General features: G+C 35.7%; 3 protein-coding genes across 12 annotated transcripts; 2 read left to right on the top strand and 1 right to left on the bottom strand.

Moving 5' to 3' along the window:
- The first annotated feature begins 2909 nt into the window (after positions 1 to 2909).
- On the top strand, positions 2910 to 6163 carry LOC116119584. 3 transcript variants are annotated; one of them, XM_031405521.1, is made up of 2 exons: positions 2910 to 3215; positions 4308 to 6163. In XM_031405521.1, the coding sequence occupies exon 2, from the start codon at positions 4317 to 4319 to the stop codon at positions 6000 to 6002; it is 1686 nt and encodes a 561-aa protein (XP_031261381.1). In that variant the 5' UTR covers positions 2910 to 3215; positions 4308 to 4316; the 3' UTR covers positions 6003 to 6163. The 3 variants fall into 3 exon arrangements, with proteins under 3 accessions (XP_031261381.1, XP_031261380.1, XP_031261382.1); XM_031405520.1 differs by having other exon boundaries at positions 2911 to 3165; XM_031405522.1 differs by lacking the exon at positions 2910 to 3215 and adding an exon at positions 3263 to 4010.
- Positions 6164 to 8443: 2280 nt separating this feature from the next.
- Positions 8444 to 10969, top strand: LOC116119580 (peroxisomal membrane protein 11D). Of its 4 annotated transcripts, none has more exons than XM_031405516.1 (8): positions 8444 to 8576; positions 9153 to 9353; positions 9607 to 9681; positions 9775 to 9849; positions 9949 to 10029; positions 10129 to 10203; positions 10310 to 10483; positions 10731 to 10969. In XM_031405516.1, exons 2-8 carry the CDS (start codon positions 9162 to 9164, stop codon positions 10764 to 10766), a joined length of 708 nt encoding a protein of 235 aa, XP_031261376.1. In that variant the 5' UTR covers positions 8444 to 8576; positions 9153 to 9161; the 3' UTR covers positions 10767 to 10969. The 4 variants fall into 4 exon arrangements, with proteins under 4 accessions (XP_031261376.1, XP_031261377.1, XP_031261375.1 ...); XM_031405517.1 differs by having other exon boundaries at positions 8462 to 8576; positions 9140 to 9353; XM_031405515.1 differs by having other exon boundaries at positions 8480 to 8636; positions 9140 to 9353.
- A 542-nt stretch (positions 10970 to 11511) lies between these two features.
- Positions 11512 to 15158, bottom strand: LOC116119585 (F-box protein At4g00755). Of its 5 annotated transcripts, none has more exons than XM_031405526.1 (7): positions 14973 to 15158; positions 14483 to 14523; positions 14205 to 14389; positions 13469 to 13885; positions 13208 to 13371; positions 12138 to 12256; positions 11512 to 11915 (listed from the first exon to the last, which is right to left on the bottom strand). In XM_031405526.1, exons 3-7 carry the CDS (start codon positions 14329 to 14331, stop codon positions 11648 to 11650), a joined length of 1095 nt encoding a protein of 364 aa, XP_031261386.1. In that variant the 5' UTR covers positions 14332 to 14389; positions 14483 to 14523; positions 14973 to 15158; the 3' UTR covers positions 11512 to 11647. The 5 variants fall into 5 exon arrangements, with proteins under 5 accessions (XP_031261386.1, XP_031261387.1, XP_031261383.1 ...); XM_031405527.1 differs by lacking the exon at positions 14973 to 15158 and adding an exon at positions 14717 to 14874; XM_031405523.1 differs by lacking the exon at positions 14483 to 14523.
- Between the last annotated feature and the right edge of the window lie 317 nt (positions 15159 to 15475).

The raw sequence follows: 15475 nt of genomic DNA, 5'->3' as shown, positions 1-15475 counted from the left end.
TGATAAACTGTACAATATGAAAGTACAAGAGCGGTGAAAACAAAATTGAGAATCTCACTTTGATTGATAATTGTAACACTACCTGATGGTTAATTCTTTAAGAAAATTCGCAGTATTTGCGGTAGTTTATTCGGCTTGCGTAAGAAAGGAATTTAGGAACAGGGTTGGTCCTGTAATATCAAGAGAGAATCGCCATTAGGTAAGGGAAGAACAAACAACACAAAGGACAAACATTATATATCTCTTGCTACACGTGTTTACGGCTAAATTATACATGGCACAATCAGTCTAAATCATGGTTAATTTTTAGTTAACTTATAAAAGGTTATTACTTGTCACATAGTAAATTAATATTAAGATTATCAATCATTGAGTGATACAGATTGGACATGCACATTTAACATATAATGATCTCTTAGAATTCTTTTACATGAAGGTGAAGGGGAAACTTCGATTTTAAAAGTATTCTATCGCTTACCAAATGAATAAATCAAGCTCACTATTATACTTTTATCTTTACTTTGTTGTCACACGATCGATGATTATGATGATCAATCAATCGCATAGATTCTCAATTGTAAGCTAATAAAAGCTAAAAATTCTTTTTACACCAACCCTTCTTAAGAGAACCACTCATAGAGAAGCAAAAGTTTGACAAAGTGTTTTTGGAACTTTATTGGAAAGTGGATTGTCTCACTCAATGGCTTATAAAGCTAGATAATGGGCAACTTTTTTTGATGCCTGCTGCTGTGAACTTTGATATATGCTTGGATTGATATTCTTCTATGCTGTAGGTCATGGTTTATGAAACTTTCATTTCAATGTTTGATGTCCTTGTCAATACTGTATCGTATTGTATGGATTCATTGTACTCAAATTTAAGTTTCAAAATCTTGATAATGGCCGGTGTCTAGGGATACTTTCAACAATTTACAATCTAGAAAAACCCAGTTAAGCGTGCATCACACGAGGTTCAAAACTTGTAACAGTTGACACTTTGATGATCAATATTATTTAATTGCTTCATAATCCTCTCCCCTGGGAAAAATTTAGACGCTCCTTTTGGAGTTGAGAGAAATGAGAACCGTCTCGTTCCTGTTTGCAGGTTTTTCCACACCGAGACACGAGCCATTGGGTCTCGAATTAAACTGTCAATTCTCAGCTGCAAGAAAAATTTTATATATCAAATTGTCACCCTTGTTGGATTCGTGGATTGGGCAATACAAATTTCAAATATTGTCCTTCTAGGGCTTAATTCTTTAATTCTGGGGAATGGCGGCTAGTGGGGAGTGAAAGATTTGCATGAAATTAGCAATTATGCATGCATTTTAGGTCAAACTTCCCGTGTAAATTCCAACATCCAAAGATACGATATTGCTTTAGGTAAGATCACGCATAATTGAGTTGGTATGCTTTCAATTTGAATGTGTGGTCACTAAAAGTTTCTACTGACGCCATTGAGATGATGGAAAAATTGAGTTACATTATTCATTTTGAAATTCTCCTGTACTTTGCTCCATGAAATTTAGATAAAGTCAAAATATATACTATAACATACAACCATATAGTAACAAACGAGTAGAGTAAAAACGAACACATACGGCTCTGTTCCTTTTTCTAATTTAGATGACAGACAGTGGTACAATTTTATTGGCATCGTTCTTAACATTTCAGGGACTCGTGTTATTTTGTAGTGTACGGGTGGGTAGAAACAGCCAAGAAGGGTGGGTGAATAGGCCTAGACAAACATAAATTCATGTCCTGCCCATGCAAGGCCTGGGCCCATACACGCGTCTTAGTACGCCCGCTCTAACGCTTTAGCTTAAAGCCTGTTTTCGTTTTGTGCTGAATTTAAAACTCCACCCTAGTGTGTAGTATGTACATACAAAATGAAACTGTTTCCACTCTTCTTTTAAACAAAAGACCGTTTGGAATTTTGAACAATTTTTTAAATTTAGAAAATTAATTTTTGAATATTTTAAAAAACTCTTATAAAATATAAAATTAGATCCACATGATAACATTTTCATGAACTCATAGTCTCAACATGTTAATAGTAGTGTATTTCAAAATTTGAATTTGATTATCAATGTAATGTGTTCAATTAAATATTAAATAATAATAATAAATTATGATTGGATTTGGAGTACATTAATTAACCAGGCCCCATGTTACATTCTTCCAGCTGTCCCTATTTAAATACTAGTGGCATTTTCGGATATTAATATTCATGTTAAGAGCGATTTGTAACCGCACACTACAGCCAGGCCACACCCTTTTCCACGACTTATCTTTATCACACGTGCCAACTTTAATTACCATGAACACTAAACTTTGAAAAGTCATTACCGTCCCTACACACACGTGGCGTTTAACAGCCACATCATCATCTCGGTAACATAAAAATTCGAAAAGCAGATTCAAATTTCACCCCATCCCAACGGTCGAATCCTCTGCCTTTAGGCAATCACAACCGTACGATGGCTAATGATGCTCGACAGTTAAGCATCTTTGTCCGTTTCAGATCCTTTTTATCTCTCCATGAGCATAACGTTCTCTTTCTTTCTCTAAAATTACTGCTGCATAGAATATAAAAAAGAAATAATCTTTTTTTACAGAGAGAATCCAAGAGACACCGAGACAGAGACTGACACAGCTAGCTTCTATTAGAGACGAGAAAGAAGACAGAGATTTGAAGAAATTTGATTTTTGAATGTGATTGTGATTGTGATTGCCATATTATATCTGTGTCTTCTTTTGTCAAAGCTTAAATATTTTATTCTATTAGTATTTTCAAACCTAAGTTTCTTCTTAGTTGAAGATTCTTGTGGTTTTTTTTTTTTTTTTTTTTTTTTTTTTTTTTTGGAGTGATTTCGACTGTTTGGTGTCGTTCTCTAATAGGAAACGAGAACAGTTTATGGGTATTTCTGATTTTGTTCCAGACTGAGAGAGAGAGAGTTTTGATGTAGCTGTGGTGATTGCTGAGTTTGGAGGCATTATTGGGATTAAGTGCAGAAACAGAGAGAGAATAGAGTTGAAAAAAGAGTTGGCGATTCTTGATCATTTCTTGGTTGCAGTTGGGAGAGAAGTTTGAAGATCAAGCTACATATTGGGCTGCTTTCGGCAGAATAAAAGAAAACAGTTTCCAGTTTCTCAGTCTTAAAGGTTAATTCTTGAAGTATTTTTTAGGTTCTTGCTTTCTTTGATTCTACTCGGTGAGTGGAAGGATAAAAGTGATTCCTTTGTCCTCTCTAATTTCTGTTTTTTTCCTCTGCAGTCGGGTTTCTTTAGTTTTCTTCATCTCTTGTTTCTTTAAAATTAGTCAAATTCGTTGGCTGTCTTAGTCCTTATGTGTTTGTTTGTGCTTATTCTGAAAATGAAGAGAAACAGTCACTGTTTGGTGGCTGTAAATATCCCAAGTGATCTAAATTTTAAGGGAAGTCAAAGCAATTGAAGGTATTTCTTAATGATTTTGATTTGTAATATTTTGTGGGGTTGGTCCATCTTGGAGAATTTAAATACACTCTACATGCATACAACTGTAGATAGAGACCCCTGTCTTCTCTTCTAAGTAAAGCCTTTCTATTTCTCAAACCAGCTAGCTCAATTGGCAAGGATAAAATTGGTAGTACATTTAAGACTTCAACTTTTATCTGTCATTCGAAAAATATTGACCGTTGGATGTAGATCAGAGCCAAAGAAAATCAATCATATATTGTAGTCTTCTTTTTTTGTTGAAAAGTAAAGTTACAGCCTTGATTTCTTCTTGTCAGTATGCCCCCGGAAATTACTATAATACTTACTGGTTTTGCTTAATAAATTACTAGCCGACGTTCTTAATTAGACGGCACTCTTTGGCAGTGAAATGTAACTTCTTTCGTTGTCATGAACAATATTTTAGTACTGTTGCGTCTCAATGAGTGCCTCTTTTTATAAAAAAAAAATTAATTACGGTTGGCATTTAATGATCACTTGACGAAGCGATAGGAAAGATTGTGGGGCATCTATAGGTACTTCGATTTTGTTGGTCGGTTATTGTTTTCAGCAAACAAGCTTTCTGTGATTATACAAGATTCTTGAGGCTCTTGATGTTGGCCTATCTGTTTTTTATTTCTGTCTTATTTTAATGGCAATCTTAGTTTATAATTTACTTGTTTAATGATTGCAACTGCTACACTGCCTTTTGAGTTTTCTATCCTAGTATTCTTTCTTAATATATTTTCTCGTCTGGGTCATTATCTAAAGGTTTGGTTTTTCTCTTCAACTCGGTTGAAACAAATTCTCTGACCTTTTTGATTGGAAACCAGATTGTAATCATGGTGGAAGATGGTGGCAGTAGGGTCTTGGCAGATATTCAATCAGCTGATGACTGGTTGTTACATGCACAAGAGCTTGTTCCAGTGGCTCTTGATAAGGCTAGAGAGGTTAGAGGGTTTCCTGGTAGGTGGAAGATGATCATTTCGAAATTGGAGCAGATCCCGTCACATTTATCAGATTTGTCAAGCCATCCTTGCTTCTCCAAAAATGCACTTTGTAAGGAGCAATTGCAGGCAGTGTCAAAGACCTTGAAGGAAGTAATTGAATTGGCAGACTTGTGTGCGAAGGAGAAGTATGAAGGGAAGCTTAGGATGCAGAGTGATCTCGATGCCTTATCGGGGAAATTGGATTTGAATCTAAGAGATTGTGGACTTTTGATCAAGACAGGGGTGCTTGGTGAGGCTACTTTGCCTTTGTCTGTGGCTGGTACTTCAGCAGAAGGTGAGACTGCTGCAGCACATGGCAATTTAAGGGAATTACTTGCACGGCTTCAGATAGGACATTTGGAGGCAAAGCACAGAGCTCTTGATAGCCTTGTGGAGTTCATGAAAGAGGATGAAAAGAATGTTTTGTCAGTTTTAGGACGGAGCAATATTGCTGCTTTAGTCCAACTGTTAACGGCTACATCTCCTAAAATACGAGAAAAAACTGTAACTGTAATATGCTCACTTGCAGAATCAGGCAGTTGTGAAAACTGGTTTGTTTCAGAAGGTGTTTTGCCACCTCTAATTAGGCTTGTTGAATCTGGGAGCTCAGTGGGTAAAGAGAAGGCTACAATTTCTCTTCAGAGATTGTCAATGTCGGAAGAAACAGCCCGAGCAATTGTTGGCCATGGTGGGGTTCGACCTCTGATCGAGATCTGTCAAACTGGTGATTCTGTTTCACAGTCAGCAGCAGCATGTACTTTGAAGAACATATCAGCTGTCCCTGAGGTTCGACAAACACTAGCTGAAGAAGGGATTGTCAAGGTGATGATAAATCTACTAGATTGTGGAATTTTGTTGGGGTCTAAAGAATATGCTGCGGAGTGCTTGCAGAATCTCACTGCCAGCAATGAGAATCTAAGAAGATCAGTTGTTTCAGAAGGTGGAGTCCGAAGCCTATTGGCATACCTGGATGGTCCTTTGCCTCAAGAGTCTGCTGTTGGGGCATTGAGGAATTTGGTTGGTTCAGTTTCTATTGAGATTTTGATTTCTCTTAATTTCCTTCCTCGATTGGTTCATGTGCTTAAAGCTGGATCATTGGGTGCACAACAAGCTGCTGCTTCAGCTATTTGTAAGGTTAGCACCACAGCAGAGATGAAGAAATTGGTGGGTGAAGCAGGGTGCATTCCTTTGCTTGTCAACATGCTTGAGGCTAAATTAAACTGTGTTAGAGAGGTTGCTTCCCAAGCAATTTCAAGCTTGATAACCTATTCTCACAATTGCAGAGAAGTAAAAAAGGATGATAAAAGTGTACCAAATTTGGTCCAATTGCTTGATCCGAGTCCTCAAAACACTGCAAAAAAATATGCTGTTTCCTGCCTTGCATCTCTCTCTTCAAGTAAAAAATGTAAGAAGTTGATGATTTCATATGGAGCAATTGGATATCTCAAAAAGCTTTCAGAGATGGACATCCCAGGTGCTAAGAAGCTACTTGAGCGATTGGAAAGAGGGAAGTTGAAAAGTTTGTTCTCCAGGAAATAGCCAAAGACAAGATAATCCGCCTTCTGTATCTTCTCTATGTAGTTTCATTATCTGTATGAAACATAGGTATCAATGATATCTGTTGTGTGTTGATGCTGAATCATATGCTAATTAATGATATCAATGTCATAATACTTATAAATGTATAACATTTCTCTTTATTTCGCTTCTCCTCTTAACACCTTGTTGACCCTTTGCAGCCAAATCCTTCTCTTGCCGTTCAGAGAGATGGAAATGGTTCTTGAATCTCCTAACTGACGATAATTGTGTGATGGAAGTTGCATATTAGTTTGGCCTTCACTCTTCAGAACTTTTACAAATCGATTTTACTAGTTTATTAAATGTTGATTCTGATTCATGATAAGGTTTCATCATTGATAGTTTTCGTTTCACAAATTTATGATTCTTTGTTATATTTCTTAGTTTTCAGTCTCTTATTTCAGTGGCTGAAAGTATTAATATTAAGAATGCTGTTGAAGTATGTAATTGAATTTTGGACGGGGTTGTTTACCAGCACCAGCAGCCACCAACCAATACAGGCTCTTCTAAATTGCTATAACTCTTCCTTTATTTGTAAGAAAGAAACTTTATTAATACCCCTAGTGTGTTACCATGATTCACATTCTGAATACTAAATTGCTAAGTAGAATTGAAGTGACTTTAAGCATGTCCAAAAAACAAAAAAAAAAAGAGCTGCTTGATGTTCATAGCTACAATGGTGCTGCTTGTTACAGTGTACGACTTGATATTGTAAATTTCCTTCTAGGAAATGAGTGTTCTTGGTTTCCAGTAATGTGAGTATATTTCTCCCATAACCCATAAACTGAAATGAGTGGAGTTATGTACTAAATCTCCAACAATGCTTGCAGATTTGCATTATTGGAGATTGGAATAACAAACCTGACATCACAAGAGATATTGTTTATTTATTTATGCACCAAAACCTAACTCCACTCCTTTCATGTGTTTGTGTTTTAGTGAATCACCAACCACCATCTTAATGAAATTGTTTTGGTGGGCTTTTCTGCAGGTGTCGGTCAATTTGTGGCTGCAGTGCATAGCTCATTAATTCAGCCCACATTTTAGCAAATGGGTTGGTTTTTTTGGGGCTAGTTTAAAAACCTAATCCAGTTATGGAAATCCGTTGTCCCCGCGTCCAAACAACCGTCGATTTGAGAATTTTTGTAAAAAAAAAAAAAAAAAAAAAAAAAAGGTTCAATAATCCAGATAGGTAATGAAAGAGACTCATTGAGATAGCCGTCGATTTGAGCATTCTTGAGATGTGAACCATGTGACCATATCATGGCAATCTCGTCCATTGGCTAAAATTTCTTTGTCTACTATCAAATTCAAACGTAGTGATAACATGATCAATCAATTTTTAATAACAGTTGGATCTGTATGGTATCTTGATGATGAATCAGCCGTCTATTAATTTTTGGGGCAACGAACTTACACCTATCCAAGGTTTTCTATAATGACGATTAATACGCAAAAGATTTGAAAATGACAAACAGATACCTTCCACCATGTGCTGTCAGTGATTTCCGTTTGTTAATAGTGAAAAGACTAGAATGCCCTTGAAAGCTTGATATTTTAGTTTTTTATAAATTTAAAAATTTATAAAAAAAAACCCCATAAGCTTGCTAATTTAACTAAACACCCCAATATATAAAAATTTTGTAAAATAACAAAAACACCCCCACCACCCGCAGTGCCAGATTCTTGCCGCCACCATCGAAATCTGGTCGAAAAATTATGTTACGACACAGACTGGTCCGATCTGTGTCGTAACGCGTCGATATGACCTTTTTCGATCAAATCCACCACGGATCTGGCCGGAAAAAGCCAGACCTACGGCCAAATGTGGCCGTCAACAGCCACAAAGGTCCGTTTTTGGCCAACGGCCAAAGGTGTGGCCGTCGTTGTCTGTCAGAGATGGCCAAGATTTGGCCATCTCTGACGGCCAGATCAATGAATTACCGACAATTTTTGGTGGTGGTGTAGACCGTTGTAACAGATTCTGGCTACCACTAGCAGTGGTTGCCGGAATCTGGCAACTATGAGTGGGTAGGGATGTTTTTGTTAATTTGTAAACTTTTTTTTGAGAGTATTTATGAAATTAATAAACTTAAGGGGTCTAAAAGTAATTAAAAAATAGACTAATATTTCTCAAATAAAGTTTGGTGATTGTACATGAAATTACTGTATTATCCTTTTGCAAACAAAAATCAGTAACAGCACATGATAAAAAGTATCCGTTTGTTATTTTCAAACCTTTTGGGTACCAACCGGTATTAAGGGCAAACCTTGGGTAGTTCGGCCTTAATTTTTATTCAGAAGGAACGGTGACTGATGGAAGTGGACTGGGCCCTCCCTGATGCTAAAAAAAGTAAAAAGAAAAAAAAAATCGTGCGATAAAAATTTGTTTGATTATAGTAGAAAAGAGAGGACCAAACAAGGCCTTATCATTAAGGTAAGCGTAGATAGAGAGAGAAGCAAAAGCACAAGATTGCTGACGCTACAAAGCTAAGCTCTACGGAGAAGCCTTAAACTTTTCTTTCTCTGAAATAGGTGAGGAAATATCACCCATTTTTGTGCTTTTCGAGGCCAATTCGTTGGGCACTTTTCTCGGTATTCTTCTCTTTCTATCCATCTATATGCATAAAACTCATGTCTTTATCATTAATTTAATATAAAATCATTTCTTTCTTTCTTCATTTATTTTCCCTTTTCCAGTTTTGATCAATCTTTAGGTATCCAAAGAATCGGTTTTTACTGGATTTTTGTTTAGTTTATGCTTTGCTTCGATTGATTTGTGTATTCGTTTGATATCTAATTGGGTATTATTTTTTACTCGTTCGTTCATTATTGGTTTTTCTAATATATGATTTGGGTTTTATTGGGATATTTCTTACTTGATTAATCTGTTTATGCTTTTATGAGTAACAGTGTGACAAATAAATTTCTTTTTCGTTATTATTATTATTATTATTGCTTTTCTGTGCCTATGGGTGTTGGTTTGAGGATTGTTGCTGTGCTTTTTAATATTTAGGTATATGGTCTAATTTTACCACACGGTTAGCCCTAGTTTTATTTGTTTGGTTAATTGGTGAATTATAATGAAGTTTGAGTAGTTTGAATTTGCAGGTTTAAAAAATGAGCACACTAGATGCAACTAGAGCTGAGCTTGCTCTTCTAGTTTTGTATTTGAATAAGGCTGAAGCCAGAGACAAGATATGCAGGGCTATACAGTATGGTTCCAAATTCTTAAGTAATGGACAATCTGGTACTGCCCAAAATGTTGACAAGAACACCAGCTTAGCCCGGAAAGTTTTCCGTCTTTTTAAGGTACTTTATTTCTCTACTCCTGTATCAATCAACTAACCGCAATAAAGTCACTTTTCATCTGCTTTTTGTTGGTTTAATTCTATAAAGAACGAGAAACATTTGAAAGAACTTAACAATGATAGCCTTTATGTGATATTTACCTATTTTATTTCATGTTTAGAATTGAAATCTTTGGATAATTATTGATACTGAATTTACATTTCTATGTTTATCATCTTGGCATAATCTGTTTATTACTCTGTCAATTTTGCAGTTTGTGAATGACTTGCATGGTCTTCTTAGCCCAGTTCCCCAAGGAACTCCCCTTCCTCTAGTTTTGCTGGGGAAGGTATAAATGGACTACTAAATTGGTTTATATCTAGTAATTTAATATATTCTTCCTCTTTGTCCTATTTCTATTTTAATTATATGCGTTTTGCAGTCAAAAAATGCATTATTGTCAACTTTCTTGTTCCTGGATCAAATTGTTTGGCTTGGCAGATCAGGCATCTACAAGGTGAGGTGCACTTTGCATTTTCTTCAGTTCCTAATGTTCTTTATTGGTTTCTGCCTGAAATCTTAGCAACGGCCAACCAAGATGTTTTATTTGCTGTAGAACAAAGAACGTGCTGAGTTGATAGGCCGGATATCTCTTTATTGTTGGATGGGTTCCTCAGTTTGTACCACCTTGGTTGAGGTTTGTTGCTTCCTGTTTCTTTTAGCCACTGGATTCTATGTATAAGTGTATTTTCCCTGATTACTAGTTTGCTTATCCATTCTATCCCATCATATGCAGATTGGGGAGCTGGGTAGGATTTCTGCATCTATGAAAAAATTAGAGAAGGATCTTAAGGACAGTGATAAGTATAAAGTAAGTCCATCTAACTCTTCATGGTCAGTTGATAATTTATATGTTTAGCCTCATGGGACATCAACTAACCCCACCTCTTCTCTTTCCTTGTGTTCTGTTCATGCAGAACGAGCAGTACCGGGCTAAACTTCAAAAATCAAATGATAGGTCCCTTGCCCTTGTCAAAGCAGCTATGGACATTGTGGTGGCTGTTGGACTGCTTCAATTGGCACCCAAAAAAGTTACTCCTCGTGTAACTGGAGCCTTTGGATTTGTTACCTCTCTTATCTCTTGTTACCAGGTACCAATTCAACTCTGTTGATATCATGATTACTGTATCAAACTAGGTGTTGGCATGTCGAATGTGAACTATAAACTTCATTGTCTGGTAAAAGGAACATACAAGCTATAAGTTTGATACCCAGAATTGAGATTATAGCATGTGAGCAATTCAATTCTTAGGGTCAGTTTGTAGTTGTGAATGGTCCAGTTCATGTTGTAAGAGGATGTTTCATGTGGTGATAAGATTTCTGCTTTCTGTAATGCAGTTACTTCCAGCTCCAGCAAAAGCCAAGGCACACTGAAACAGCAGCCTGTTCTTCTCAACAAAGCTTGGATGTCATTTAAATAATTGTTCCTACTTGTTAGATAAATGAAATGTTTGGTGTAAGCTTTTGAGCAATTTGACACCTTGTAGGGTGACATTAAATTCTACATTTAGCAACTTTGTTGTCACACCTATACATTGTCTTCTTATAGTGGTAATAATAAATGTTGTTTTCTCATTCGTGATTCATAACTTATGGGGTTAGGTTAACGAGGAAACGTGACGTTTTGATGGATATATGAGTTTGAGCTGAAAGTAAATGGCAATTTTCTACATATTGCAAATTTCGGGGGTATAATGCCACTGTATTCCCAACCATAAGTAAATTGGAACGGCTGGAAATTTGATATTAGAAACCGATAAGAAAATTGTAGATATGAAGTCAATGATGGTATAACCTATTTTCTCTCAATTTCCAATTCCAAAAATGGTGAATAGCAGCAGCAATGGTAAGCAGCGAAACATCATTATTTGTTAAAGAGTAATATCACACACAGTTTATCAGCATCGTTTACGGATATTAAGTTTGAGATTCAAAAATTTTTAAATTTTAAGTCGTATATTAACTTTTATCGAGCCATGTTTTCTTTACAGCTAGCACGATGCATCTATAAATGTGATTTGTTTCGGCTAACAACGTAACAGGAAACTTTTAACTTAAAAAACAAAGGTAATATTACCATCACACCTCGACATTGAAACGGAAAGAAAGGTGATACAAACAGAAAGACCCAAATACATTTCTGCCCCACGACTCTCATTAGAGAGGCTTGGTAAATGCGTCTCCAGAATCCAGATGAAATATTATTTAGTCCAAAAACAAAAGATATTATTAATTTATATATAAAATAACAGCTATTACGGAAGAAACTCATCATCTGAATCATCCTCCTCGCCCCATTCATATTCTGGCCCATCAAATACGTTTCCCCGCAATATGTTTATAATCTGTCCCAAATCTGCCACACTCCTCCGCAAAGATACACTAGGATTGGCACTCGAATCTTCACATTCGCTGGGTTTGGTATAACTGTTAACCTTCAACACAAATTTTCCGGAGGGCTCAAGAATATCAACCCCAAAGGTAGGTGACAACGATCGTCCCACAATCTGAACATGAGACACACTGCAACATGCCAATAAAATGCAGAAATTTTAATATGCCAATAAATAACTTAGCTAAATCATACCAAAATGGATCATCTGCCACAACAGTGTATCAACCAAAAGTCATGCAAATGCCCATCAATTTCAAATTAACTAGCACATCAACTCTGAAAATGTTCCCCATAGCAATTACACGCTAAGTATTGAAACAGAACACGTAAATAGCGTGCAAGCAACTAACCAAATATAGTATAAGCCATCCATTTCTTGCTTCTGAATCCTACCCAAAAGCTCAATCTTCAAAATCCCACCAATGCACATAACAGGTTCTGGCAGCTTGAATTTCTGCAAACGATTCTCCTGTTCAAGATGTCACAATGTCATTTAAGTGATTATTTTTTCTTTAATGAGCATTACCATGCAGTTCAAGGGGGAAAAGAAACCATGGAATCATGCTGAGAATTGCATAGCCACTCAGAAAACAAATAAGGATTATAGAAAAATAAATAATGAGAATTTGAGCCATAATTCATAAGAACGTCTACAGTTTTTAGTTATGCATACTGAGTTTGCAACCCTAAAAACTTTTCCAGCATCAAAAACCAAGCTTTTAAGGTTTTATATTGTAGTTCATCGACCCAGAAATCTGAAACAAGCTAAATAAGGGTGTATTCTAACAAAGAAATATATAACCGTGCCCAAATTTTGTTGAACTGCCACGTGAAACACCCATTTGAATACTACATAATGAAACTTGAGTCAGTAAGCAAAATTTATACTCCATGATCAAATATTTATTGGAAGCTCCACTATGATCTTGGTGCACAGAATGTACCAAAATTTTATACGCCAAGACAATCTTCTACAGGTACATCGGGTAAGTTTTGGTGCAAGTGAAAGTATTTTGATGTTTTATCCTTAGGATGGAAACCAAGTTTGAGCATCTCATATTTACTACAGCTATTCAATGCAATAAGTACAAACTGCCCCTCGAGCATGTTGTATACATTGTTTAATCTATTTAATTACAATCATGTAGATAGAGGAGTGTTAGAAGGCTGCTATCATTAATTTCACAAAAGTTGGCCAGCACTAAAAGCACTTCTCATGAGCCCTAACTGCTTCACAGTGGCAGCATGAAACGCAGCTTAAATGTACAAGAATATAATATCATCATTCTGTCAAGTTTTGGGGAAAAAGTGCTAGCAGAGAGTGCATTTAATTTAGCAAAATCTCCTCGGGTGATTGCAACAAAAGAGGAAAGTAAAATTAAAAAGAGAGTGGAAAAAGAAACCAAGTGTGACAGCTTACCTGAGCCATTGGAAACTCTTGTGAAGTGTAAGTCCATACAAATTTATCATCAGTAGAATCGTTTGATGCCTCACCCATTGGGTCATCTATTGGAGACTTGGCATGACCCATTCGGAATCTCACAGCTCTGGCTGAATATATGGGTAGACCCCACTGAAAATAAGCTGGATGCAAAAACACAACTTATCATCAATTATAAGAATTAAAAGGTTAGGATAAATTGGAAAAGCAGATATTTTCCTAAACCTTCAGAATATTAACCTTTGAAAGGTTGTATGTTGATTTCAGAAATAACACACAGATCACCAACCAACTTATATATCAGTGTCTCAGGCACAGCAGGATTGCTATGTCCTTTACTTGACCAGTATGAAGCTCTCCTAGCAACTCTATCGCTAGGTTCCAGAGTATTGTGAATGCTTTCCTCTGGATAATTATCAGTGCTGGAAGCATAGATTGGCTCAAAAATCAATCCCCTGACAGGAAATGATGTACAACCTCGAGCTAAAAAGGTATAAACTCTATTCTCACTCTCTGAACTCTGCCCTTTCACAAAATTTTCAGATTCACCTTCAGCAGGCTCTTTCAACCTGCAGCTTGGTTCAACTACATGATCAACTTTAGATAACTGCGGAAACATTCTCAAGCACAGCTGCTTACAGAGCCCATTTTCAATCACTGCAAAACATAGAAAAGCATATGTTACTTTCAATTACAAGACAAACGTTTCTCAAAGTTCCTTTACTTAAAGCTTTTTAGGAAACAGTGTGGCTTTCTTATTCTTTTCCATCATGAAAAATGAATCAGGAAGTAAACATACAATTTAAAACCTGCTTTCAAAATATTACAATCATAAAGTTGGTACAAGAACATAATTAGGAATGGCTAAAACATGATCTCTTTAAGCAAGGCTATACCTAAAAATTTTCTTGTTTCTTTCCCATGAAAGCAAGTAGTGGCAAAAATCCATAAACATATACCAAATACTTCAACTTACCATGATGTCGCCAAGACGGTGAGACACAGCTAACACGAACAAGGTCAGATAGATCATCCAAACACATGAGAATCTTCATTGACATATCGCGATCAAGACTATCCAAAAAATCAATAGGATTCTCCATTCTAAGAAACAATCTGAAACAATTAGCAGTTCAGCTGTCTCTTGCCTCAAAGCCTGACCTAGAATCACATAGCAACGCATAAAATAACTTTAAAACATTGATTGAAGTAAAAAAATAAATAAACATAATCCAAATAGTTCGAAAGACACACAGAGGCACTCGGATTCATCACAGCTCTTACACATTTGAACCCTGAAAATCAACCCTAATGTTTAAAACATTCTAAAGACAAAATTACCACGACAGAAATAAACTATGAAAGTTGAAATGAAGTGAAAGCACCCACAATTATCGAAACTCAATAAAACTTGGGTGTATATCTAAAATCTGAAATTTATAAGAAAATTCAAAAGATATAACAGCAATTCCAATCGGATACACTTACCTAATACAAAATTTGAAGAATTTAGTTGAAGCCCGGATGATAAACGATTCAATTGAACGGATTAGGTTGGATAAATGAAAGTACATAAAGTATTTGTAAAAAAATATCACAAAATCAGAATGAAAATTGAAAAGGAAACAAAAACTGAAAATTGACAGATGAAAAAAAATCAGAAAAAGGAAAAGAAAAGAAAACTTTAGCGGGAGACAAATAGAGAGAGTTACAGTATGTCAATAAGAAAGGAGAAAGTTTTTACCTATGAGAAAAGTAAGGTACAATAAGAATCAGGAAAAAGCTCAAACCCTAGAGCATGAAAGGAAGCATAAACAAAATTCAGAGAGAGAAATGTTTGTTCATCGTCGCCGTGGAGTGACAAAAGACAACCAATTATGGCAATCAATTGAATAAAATTTTTATATAAATTATAGTGGAGTAACCTACATTTATATCACTTTTTTTTTTTAATAAATGTAGCATTACTCTAATCATTATAGGGTATGGTTCATTATTATTTTTCTAAATCTTGTCTTACAGACGTCACTTTATGATAAGTTTTACTTTACCTTAAGAAGATAATAAGAGCTAGGCCTCTTGTTACTTATTTTCTGACTTTCCCACTTCAACACTCTCACATCATATGTCTTGTAGGCCCCATCTTTGTTTTTTATAATTTTTTTCTTTTATTATTATTACTTATTGTTGAGTTTAAGAATATGGTAACGTAATTTATATGGATTTAATAAGAGTCGATTATAAATA

The sequence above is a fragment of the Pistacia vera genome, unplaced genomic scaffold (genome assembly GCF_008641045.1).
Source record: "Pistacia vera cultivar Batoury unplaced genomic scaffold, PisVer_v2 Contig896, whole genome shotgun sequence".
Classification (NCBI taxonomy): Eukaryota; Viridiplantae; Streptophyta; class Magnoliopsida; order Sapindales; family Anacardiaceae; genus Pistacia; species Pistacia vera.
This window is presented reverse-complemented; position numbering and strand designations above follow the sequence as displayed.